The sequence below is a fragment of the Arachis ipaensis genome, chromosome B10 (assembly GCF_000816755.2).
Source record: "Arachis ipaensis cultivar K30076 chromosome B10, Araip1.1, whole genome shotgun sequence".
In the NCBI taxonomy this organism is placed as follows: domain Eukaryota; kingdom Viridiplantae; phylum Streptophyta; class Magnoliopsida; order Fabales; family Fabaceae; genus Arachis; species Arachis ipaensis.
Genome location: NC_029794.2, coordinates 98,631,485 through 98,643,140, shown reverse-complemented (window position 1 = coordinate 98,643,140; position 11,656 = coordinate 98,631,485). Strand labels below are relative to the sequence as shown.

Below are 11,656 nucleotides of genomic sequence, written 5' to 3'. Positions count from 1 at the left end.
AATGCTAGAGGGGCAGCAGGCCCCAATTTCTCCAAAACTCTAAAGGAATATGTTCTTCAATATAAACCTAATTTAGTGGCTATTCAAGAAACTCGTTGTAGTGGAATCACTGCTCTAAACTCAATCAAAAGAGTTGTGTTTAATTATCATATTATTGTTGACGCGCAAGGATATTCAGGGGGGATTTGGCTTCTTTGGAATGATGCTAGTCTGTAGATTAATGAGATTCGACGACATGAGCAAGCACTTCATGTTCAAATCTCAGACAATGCTGGCCACTGGGAGCTTATGATCGTCTATGCAAGCCCGCAGGAAGCTACTCGGAGGGAAGGGAAGAGATTTCTTGGAGAGGTTGCTGCTTCTATGCAACACCCTTGGATTCTCTGTGGAGACTTTAATGAAATTGGGGATGTTTCAGAAAAGAAAGAGGGGGCACCCCCCTAACATGGTACAAATTCGAAGGTTCAAAGAATGGATGGAAGCTTGTAATCTCATAGACCTGGGATTCAGTGGCACCAGATTCACCTGGAGAGGCCCTATCTGGGAAGATGGTTGTAGAATCTTCAAGCACTTGGAAGGGCGTTGTGTAATGTTGATTGGAATCAGCGCTTTCAGGACACAGTAGTAAAGATTTTACCCAGAGTTTGCTCAGATCACCATCCCCTGTTAATAAGATGTGAGGGCAAAAATAGGAATCAGGGGACTAGACCGTTCAGATTCGAATACATGTGGATGCAACACAGGGAGTTTCATGATTTTCTAAAGGAAAATTGGCAGATGGATTACTCACTCCCTAAAAATATTCAGAACTTTATGGAGAAGATCAAGGAGTGGAATCAACTCGTTTTCGGCATCATCTTCAGACAAAAAAGAATTCTATTAAACAGACTAAGGGGCTTACAAAATTCTCCAAGGTATGGAAGGAACGACTTTTTAGATAATATTGAAGCTGACTTGAGCAATGAACTAGAACAGATTCTGGATAAAGAACAAGTGTTGTGGTTGCAGAAATCTAGAGAAAACTGGATAGTGGAGGGAGATCGAAACACAAAATACTTCCACACTGAGACAATTATCAAAAGGTGGCGTAATAAAATCCTCAAACTCAGACAAGAAAATGGGGATTGGATTGAGGAACAGGGGTACCTAAGAGACCACATCTGTAACTATTACAAGAGTCTTTTTAAGCAAAACATTACTAACCGGGACTACCATATCAATACTAATACTTGGTATCCTAAGTTGAATAGAGCAGTGATTCAACAGTTAAGGAACTTTGTGTCAAGTGAAGAAGTTGAGACTTCTATTTTTGCTATGGGATCCCTTAAGGCTCCAGGGGAGGATGGGCTCCCTGTGGGATTCTATAAGGATAATTGGTCTATTGTGGGGCATAAACTAAAGGAGTTTATTGCAAAATGTTGGGCAAAGCCGGATGAGATTAGAACTATTAACAACACACTTCTAGCTTTAGTGCCGAAAATAGAACACCCAGAGTTCATCAACCAATTCTGCCCCATTACTTTACGCAATGTCACATACAAAGTTATTACCAAGATTATTGTAAACAGAGTTAAGCCTATTCTTAATGAGCGCATCTCTCCTGCCCAAACCAGTTTCATCCCAGGGCATCGAATATAGGAAAATATCATAGTGGCTAATGAGATTATTCATTCAACGAGAAGGATCAGATCAGGGAAGGGATACATGGGCATTAAGATCGATTTAGAAAAAGCTTATGACCATCTGAGTTGGGATTTTATTGAGCAGTCTTTAAGGGATTTCTCCCTCCCACCAGAATTGATAGATGCCATCATGATGTGTGTTTGTTCGGTCAGTTTCCAAGTTCTATGGAATGGAGAAGCAACTGACAAATTCATTCCTTCATGTGGCATTCGACAAGGTGACCTCCTTTCACCCTATATTTTTTTTATCTGTATGGACCGTCTTTCGCATCTTATTGAGGATATGGTTGAGGTGGGAGACTGGAGACCTTTCTTATTTCGAATACGAGGTCCTATCATATCCCATCTTATGTTCGCGGACGACCTTATGTTGTTTGCAGAAGCATCATCAACTCAAATGATGAAGATCATGGGCTGTCTTCAAAGGTTTTGTGAGGCTTCAGATCAGATTGTCAACACGCGGAAGACCCATATTTACTTCTCCAAGAATGTAGACACTACAACTCATGGAGACATCACAGCCTGCTCTGGGTTTATGGAGACAGCAGAGATTGGTAGGTACTTGGGTGCCTATATCCTTGAAGGAAGAAACAAAAGGCAAGCTCATGCGCAAAGCCTTGATAAAATAAAAAATAAGCTAAAGGGCTGGAAACAGAAATGTCTCTCAATGGCTGGAAGAGTAGTTCTAGCTCAATCAGCCATCACCCCCGGTGCCATACTACCAAATGCAACATGGTTGAATTCCAAAAGCGGTTTGTCATCAAATAGCACAAGCACAAAGAGCCTTTGTATGGGGATCGAATGAGCAGCACAGAAGAGCTCACTTAATTAATTGGAGAACTTTATGTTTACCCAAGGAGATAGGAGGACTTGGATTCAAGAATCTTGAACATATGAATACGGCATTTCTCCTGAAAGTTTGTTGGGAGATGATCAATCATTCTAATGCGCTGTGGGTAAGAGCTCTCAATAGCAAGTATGGTATCTCTAACTCAACCCCTTCGGTGAGAGCGACATCAGGATGTAGTGCCCTTTGGAAAAGTTTATCACAATTGTGGCCTATCATCCAAGAAAGTTTGGTGCATAGGGTAGGCAATGGTTGTTCAACCAAGTTTTGGAAGGATGACTGGTTAAATATAGGGGATCATCTCTTAAAGCATAAACTCCCAAGCGCTACCAGTGGAGATGAGGATAACTATGTATGCGATTTCGTGAATAATGAAGGGGAATGGAAGATAGAACATCTTAAACAGCTCCTGCCGGATGAATGCATTCAACGCATTTGTGCTAATCCCCCTCCGAGAGCTTCTGACCCACCTGATAAATTAGCCTGGAAGCACTCCATGGATGGAAGATTCTCTGTTAAATCTGCTTACTGTTATAGCAATAGAATCCAATCTCAAAGAAGGGAAGTTTGGAAATGCATTTGGGCCTGGAAAAGACCGCAGCGAATGAAATTATTTATTTGGCAAGCTACTCATGACAGGATCCTCACTAACAAGAAAAGAAGCCAATGGTATGGTAGCTCGCCTATGTTCCATCATTATGAAAACACAATAGAAGACACTTTGCATGTTCTGAGGGGACTGTGATGTTGTTAAACCCGTCTGGAAGAAATTCATTAAACAAAATGGTATTGTAACTTTCTTTCGGATGGAACTGATGGATTGGGTGGAAAATAGTCTTGGTAATAATTTGGGCTTCTCCAACCAAGAAAACTGGATAAACATATTTTTCATAGCATGCTGGAAGTTTTGGAATTGGAGAAATCAAGAGATCTTTCAATACCCCTTTAAGAGACCTATTGCTGGACACATTAGTATACAAGAATATGCTTGTGAGGTTGGAAAAGCCATCAACAAGCAGGTTCCTAGGCATGATTCTAGAGTTCGTCGAGAAACCATTATTAAATGGTATCCAGCTCCTGAAGGGTGGATTAAGGTGAACACTGATGGTGCAGCTAAGAACAACCCAGGTAAAGCAGGATGTGGTGGCCTCATTAGGAATAGTGACGGAAGTTGGGTAATGGATTTTACTAGAAATTTGGGAGTTTGCTCAGCGTATATGGCAGAGCTATGGGGTCTTTATTTGGGGCTTGAGATGGCTTGGACACTGGGATTCAGGAAGGTGAAAATAGAAATTGACTCTCAAGCAGTTATTAACAGCGTTACTCAAAATAGGAAGTTTCTAGATGATGGATCAATGCTATACTGTAGGATTCAAGAGCTTATGGAAAGGAATTGGACAATTAACATGGTTCACACTTACAGAGAAACAAATGCTTGTGCAGATTGGCTAGCTAACTTTAGTCTTGAGCAAAATTGTTCCACTCAATACTGGAACTCTCCTCCAGCTGGGATAGAATTTTTGTTATTAGGTGATGTTTCTGGGGTGGCTCATCCCTGTAATATAGTTTCAGTGTAGTTTGGTCCCTTGACCCCTTTGTTCACCAAATAAAATAAAATAAAATAAAATAAAATAAAATAAAAACTCATTAACACACACAAAATAAAAATAAAATATACTTTTTATTCTTAAAATTTTTAAAATATTTAATTTATTTTAATTTTATTTTTAATATTTAAATATATTTTAAAATATTCATCATAATTTTTATTTTTAATACAAAATATTCTTATATTAAAGTGAGTCTCAATAAAAGTGACATTTTAAAAATGTTATCAATATGATTTTTAATAGCAAAAATTATGGAACAAAAGTCTCAATGTTTACATTTTATTTCGTTTTTATCTTTAACATTTTTGGTTTCAATTCTACTCCTAATATTTTAACATATTTTAATTCTACTCTTGAGTGACACAATATATACTGTAACAATTTTACGCTAATGTGTCACTAATATGTCAACCGTAATTGTCACATGTTAGTAATACGTCATCATCTAATTGTCATAAAATCATTTCCGTTGACGGTGTTAATAGAAAATGATATAATTGAAACATATTTAAAATTTTAGAGACAAAATTAAAATAAATTAAAATTTTAAAGACAAAAAATCTATTTTTCCTTAAAAAATAAATTAGCACAACATAAGAGCAGCGCTATTTTTATACTATTATGCTAAAAAGTAGAGGGTTAATGGTGTTGTTTTTGAAAAAAAAATTGAAATGAATATTTAGAAGGAAGATTTTAAAGTGTGGATTGGAAAACAAATATCCATACATGTGACTTATTTTTGGATGATATATAATCATTTTTTTCCTTCTCAAACATGACTAATATTAGCAGAAAAATGACTAAAAATAACAACTTTAATGATTTATCTTAAAATGATTAAATATTAAGTGTATTTAGTGATGCTTGGAGAGATTATAGAGAAGGTTGACCAGAAAATGCGGGAGAAACTAGAGTGGAGTACAATTGGTGAAGCAGTCATTATGTTGATTATGGAGGAAACAACATAAAACCTGTTCAAGGATTGGCACTGTAACAGCCCAGACCACCCGCTAGCACGATATTGTCCGTTTTGGCACACAAGGTCTCACGGTTTTGCTTTTGACGAAAGGGATGCTAGCCGAAGCCCCCCACACTCACTCGTCAAAACGCGTCATGCTAGGGAGAGGTATCAACACCCTTATAAGGCATGCTTCGTTCCCCTCTCCAACTGATGTGGGCCTTACAATCCACCCCCTAAGGGAGTCCAGCGCCCTCGCTGGCACATCGATCCGGGTTCTGGCTCTGATACCATTTGTAACACCCTAACTACCAAAGTTAATGCTTCCGACTGCGCGACTCTGATAGCTCGGACATTACGACGACTTTTATACTATTTAATACTAAAATATGAGCCTGTTTAAAACTTTAAATCGCAAAACCGCTCCCACAAATACTTTTGCTATACAACGTACATCCATACATACCATACAACTTACAGAAACTCATAAAGAGTACATCCATATATATACATACATATATGTAAATATTATTACAAGCATTAACCAATACAATTCCTATCCCTCTTACAGAATATATCAAATAATGGCGAGGGTTCAATAAACCATAACTAAAACAAGACAGAGCATCTCAACAACAACTAAATAAACTCTTCGTGACTTTTGCGCCCATATCCTGAAAGGGGGAAAAATGTAGGGGGGTGAGAACATCATCCTCGAAAGGATTCTCAGTAGAGAGTTTTTGGGAATTACTGTAATAGGATACATGAAGATAAACCGTACCAGTGATTAATAACCGTCTCATGCCACTTTTCAAAAACAACGGTTTATAATAAAAGTAAAGTCGGAAATCTTTTCTGAAAGAGGAACCATTCAATTCTCAAAAAAACTCAAAAGTCTTTCAAAACGGTTTATCTATGCTGAAACAAAATAGCCTTTCATATTTTATAACAAAGCAGAAACACAAAACCGAAATCAACCATCGGTTCATCTCATTCCAACCACGGCCCTAGGCCCAAACAATCCAGCCATCAACTAATCACCACAGTCCAACAGAGTCCCAGTAGCAAACACAAATAGGAAGATGCAAGCACAAACAAAAAGTTATTGCAAGTAGAACAATTAGTAATTAATCACATAGGCAAACCAAGTATAATATGCACATCCAAACAATGTCACATAGATGCATATGATGCATGCCTGTCCCTAGTGGCTGATGATATCATCTGTCGGTTATATAGCCAACCCGACACGTCCTAGTAGCTAACCATGGACAGAAACACCCATCGCGGAGTAAGTAGGTTTGAGATACAACCCCATTGCTACTACTCGCTCAACCTAGAGCCAGTGGAATAACCACTACTGCGGCTACTACCCAGGCGGGTGTTTAAAAGCTCAACCTGGAGCGAGTGGAATCATCACTACTACCACTACTACCCAGGCGTCACAGTCTCTGACCTGGAGCAAGTGGGACGAACCACAACCCTTGCTACTACCCAGGTATCTCAAGCATATATTCATTCAGTCCCAGCCATGGATCAACATCCATCTCAGCCATCCGGCTTAAATTCATAATTCATAGTCAGCCATACGGCCCATAACTCATTCGGTAATCAGCCATGAATCAATATCATAAACAGCCATTCCGGCTCACGGTTCAATCCAGAACCAGCCAATATTCATAAATCATACACAGCCATTCCGGCTCACAATAAAACAGCACTTCCACCATTCAACATCATTAAATTCATAAAATCGGCACTTAAGCCATAAATCATTTTTCTCAATTCATTTCACTTTGAAATCGAGTTTCAACTCTTTTCAGCCTTGGCTTTAAAGATCCCATTTCTCAAATCATCTCAGGCTCATAAGCCACTTTTACTCAAGGTAAATTCCCCTTTGAAAACAATGCCACTCTCGGCATCCTCTTTCCAAACTTCCATAACCATGGCAAGTTAAAGATTAATTTTGAAACATTCAAAATCATCCATTCAACAATGGGATTTTATAACAAAAGTTCCTTGGCAGAGTCCCAAGTCTTTACGGGAGAATAACATAACTCATTTCGCCAAATTCATTTAAAATCATTAAAACCTTGACTTTCCGATTTGAGCAGTAAAATAGGATCTAAGCCAAACCGAGTCACGTAATCATTTACTTCTTTCAAAGCCGTTTCCTTTACTTAGGCAAAAACCAACTTCAACCCCCCATGATAAATTCTAGAACGTTTCAACTGTTCAAAATTGTTTTAGTCTTGCAAGAATTCAGAATTCAAAGAGTACTTAAAACCTTTCTCAAAACATTTCAAATTGAAACTTGTCAATAGACACTCAGGTCCTTTCAAAATCATTAAAACTTCTTTAATTGAAACCCCCAAGTCAAATTCAAAGGCATAAACCCTTTTCACATTCAAACAGCTTTAAAACACAAGTTTCAAAATATTCTCCTGAAAGAGATACAATGCCTTTCTTAAGAAGCAAGACTAAATCACAATTTCCTCTTTACTAACTCATTTCGAAAGCATGAATCATCCTTTTCTTGATAATTCAAATAAAATAGTAGAAGTATTTAACTCATCATTTGCCCGACAACATTTCAATAAAGACTCAGATTTTATAGAAATTTCGACAGCACCTCCCCTAAAACTTGGACTTTGCCACCCGGTTTGGGTCCCAACTAAACCGTTTCTCATTCCTTTTTAACAGCCCAAAACCAGAAATCAATTCAAAAGCAAGCTAAATGCCTCAGTGGCATATCTCAAGGAAACCATTTCAAAATCAACTCAATATCAACCGATTTAACTCGTTCCCAAAGTTTAAAAGAATCAGTTCAACAATAAATCATTTATCAAAACCAAATCAATTAAAGCAACCCAGGCTGAATTTCAAGAGTATTCTATCTTTCACATCATCAAAATAATTGACTCACTTCGAACCAATCCTTAACGGATTAAACTCATATTTCAAATCTTTAAAGAATCAACTTCCAAACATTACATTTCACAAAGCCGCACAACAATTCAGCCAAACAAACATTCATAAGCTTTCGAGACAATCAAATAATACATAAGGCCGATATAATCACCAAATACACATTTTCTCACATCAGTATCCATATGTAATAATTCCAATACATAAAGTATAGTTTTGGAAAGCGCCCCTATCTCAAAAGGCAATTTCATAACCCAAACGCGTCACAGGAACCTCCTCTCTTAAACCGAGATCACCAACAACGCAACCTTGGCTCCAAGCCACTCCCGCGGTAACCACAGCAACACTAATCACGACACATAACAATAGAAACTCAGTCTCATAGCAATTGATACCGCAAAACCTTAGCATGAGATTACAGAACAGTAACCAAAAGGGCTTTCATATCGAAAACGCTTACCAAAACTAAGAAAGAACTGCCAAATCAAGCAACGATAGTCCCAGCGGTGGTTCTGGCAGCAATCAGAACTCAAACTTATGTTACCAAACCTCAGAGTCTTTAACCAAGCATTATAGAATACTGACTAAAAGGACTTTCCGAAATAACACGCTTACCGCAACAAGGGAAGAACTACACCGAGTAGCGGCAGCCCCGACGGTGGTTCCAGCAACACCCGCACCACTCCCGGTGAGCGTAACGGTGAAAGAAGCGATGCAGTCGCTCCGAATGGCAAGCACAGCGACGAACAACACCAGCGGCGGTGAATGGCAGTAGCTACGATGTGGGTCCGGTGGCAGCAACTCGCGATAACTCCAAACGACACCGGCTTCAGTGGCGGTGTCCGGCCGCCAGGTGCGGCGACGCGGCTCCAGGCGGCAGAGGCGATAGGAAGCACTGGGGTTCAGCGAGCAGTGGCGGTGGCTCCCGATCTTGCCTTCTGTTTGCGTTCCCTCTCTCTCAGACCAGATCGGCGACTGACCACGTGGCAAGGGCGACGGCGGCGCAGTGAGGACAACGGCGGCGACGCGACGGCTCTGGTGGCTCCGCAACAGTTCGACAGCGACGCTAGCTCCTCCATCCTCACTTACATCGCGTCCCTCTCCCTCCCTTGGTGATTTGACGACAACGCCTGAAAGTGGCGGCGATGAGCGCGACGGGATGCAGCGTTACCGAAACGGCGGTGGCGCACAGCTGGCGGCAAGGCGTGGCAGGTTCGGCGGGCTCGTGAGGGCAACAGCGACGGCGAGCTCCCTCCCCTCCTCCACGCCGGCAAACTCTTTCCTCCTTCTCCCTTTGTCTGTTTCCTTTCTCCCCTTTTATCTCACTGTGTGCGTGTGTTTGTTACTGATGGGGGGTTGGGGTGATGGCTGCTGGGTTTGGGGAATTGGGATTTCACTATTTTGAAAATTAGGGTTAAGGGTAATTTGGTAATTTCAAATGAAATTGGGAAAAATATAGTAATTGAAACCCAATTTAAATCCAACACTACTGTATATAGAAAATACTATTTGCTCATCAATCTTACAAATTATTTTCCATAAAATGCTCAAATCAAAATAATTAGAAATAATATAATTAAACCCTTTATTTTCCAAAGTAACAGTATTAATATTTAAAATATTAATTATTTAATCCGAATCATATAAAAATCCTTATTATTTCACAACTACCAACTATATGATTTAAATATAGAAAATAATCCAATAATTGTAAAATTGGATAATAACCATAACTTAGCTCAAATTCAATAAATCAAAACTTGCCTTAATCATCTTTAATAAAATGATTTCCGAAATTAAGGCTATAAATAACTATATGATTTGAGACTTGATCATAATAAGATTTTTCAAAAGTTCTGGGTCACATGAAGAATGTTGGGCCATCATAACTTGTATATATTAATATTCCAAACCACTAACTGATGCACCATAAATACAACCATCAGCATCAGCCTTCACCACCTTTGAGGTATCAACATCTCTACTTCTAGAACTAAAGATACAAAAAAGCAACATACAATTTTTTGAAAAACTAATATAAACTCAAAGTTATAAGCTAAGAAACAACAATAATAATAATAACAAAAGATTTTGTTTGTACCAATCAATGGCATCAAGAATTTTGGGTTTCCCATCTGAGGTAACCTGCAATCCAGCAGTGGCGGGATCTATGTCAGAATCTATAAACATGCAGATCGAATAATTGAACAAACTTGCACTACCATACGAAACTGGAACAAATAACACTAGAACATACAAGTACACCAGAACATGCACACCAAAATACATTTTAAAACTAGAAAACTAGATCCCACAAATCCAGTAGTTGAAATTAGATTGCCACCAAAACAACTTTACATTGTTACTAGTATGTAAAATTCATCATTTAATATAAGGAAACAAGATAGATGAATCTAATCATGAAGACAACAGGAAAAAGAAGAAGAGCAATAGTAATGCAAGCTTAGTAGTACATTATTAATTTGAAACAAAAGTGAAACACAAAGGAATAATATTGCGAAATTTAAAAGATTGGATGATGAATCTCAAATGATAGGAGGGGCTAGAACACTGAGAATAAACACCTCGTCGATAGTTTTATCATGGCAGCACTGGACATAAACTCATTTTAAGAGTTAATTTGCTTAATTAACAACAGGTCTTGATAGGAATTTCTTGAGTTAGTCACAGTAACAATGTATATATCAATGTTTATGATTGCATCATGATCATATAATCACATGATTTTATAAGAATTCTAAGGGGTTAATGCTTCTTTGATTGCAAAGCAATGTGATCACCAAATGGAAACAAAATATGGTGGTTACCATTTATGATGACACTCACCAATAATTGTTACAAATAAAAATACGAAAATAGTAATCAAGGCAGAATGTAATTTGAAAAATGCAGAATCAATAGTAAACAAAAGCATAGCCACATTTTATACAACTATAGTAAGCAAAATGAAGAATCAACAAACAATAACAAAAAAGATGCAAAATCAGAAAGCAAATCCTAATGAAGCAAGAAGTAGAAACTCGAAAAGTCAGTAAATCCTAAATTTCAGAACACCCAATCTCCATCCAAAAATAATTCAGAGAACGATCGAAAATGAAAACACACCTTCACTATTTGGTTTGGCTCTCAGTTCGCAAGGCAATTCACCATTGCCATCGTCATTCTTCTTCGTTCTTCTTCACTGAAAACGAATGAAACAGAGAGTGAATGATTCAGAGGAACATGAACGCAAATGCGAAAAAGAGATCGAAGTGAATCCTACATCTAGAATGAGGTGCGCGGTAGTCGTGTAAACCTAAATTGATGGTGAGGCGACACCGACGCCAGTGGAGCTTCCTTGAATTTGGGAAAAAAGCTCTGCTAGGGTTTTGGTTTTTGGTGAAATGAGAAGGGAGAGATCTGAAAGAGGGTTGGATTTTGTTATTTAGATAGGGATAATTTAGTCTTTTTCTTCTGATATACACATTCCATTTTCATTGGTATTAAAGATGACCAGGGAGAAGATGGGAATGAAATTGGTGGTATTTTGATTCCAGGGAATAAAAGTTACCTTGGAATATATTTTTAAACTTTGAAACAAACATGGGAATAAGATATTCCTATCTAAACA

At 38.3% G+C, this 11,656-nt stretch overlaps 1 protein-coding gene across 1 annotated transcript; it reads left to right on the top strand.

Moving 5' to 3' along the window:
* Positions 1,705–4,106, top strand: LOC107620837. The gene is made up of 3 exons (XM_016322944.1): positions 1,705–2,434; positions 2,601–3,094; positions 3,480–4,106. The coding sequence occupies exons 1-3, from the start codon at positions 1,705–1,707 to the stop codon at positions 4,104–4,106; spliced, it is 1,851 nt and encodes a 616-aa protein (XP_016178430.1).

Excerpts from the sequence above, each read along its gene's own strand:
- LOC107620837 (XM_016322944.1), top strand. The coding sequence starts at position 1,705 with ATGGGCATTAAGATCGATTTAGAAAAAGCTTATGACCATCTGAGTTGG. Across the intron at positions 2,435-2,600 it reads ATGGTTGAATTCCAAAAGCG|TTTGTTGGGAGATGATCAAT; the intron begins GTTTGTCATCAA and ends TTCTCCTGAAAG. Across the intron at positions 3,095-3,479 it reads TCCAATCTCAAAGAAGGGAA|AGACCTATTGCTGGACACAT; the intron begins GTTTGGAAATGC and ends TACCCCTTTAAG.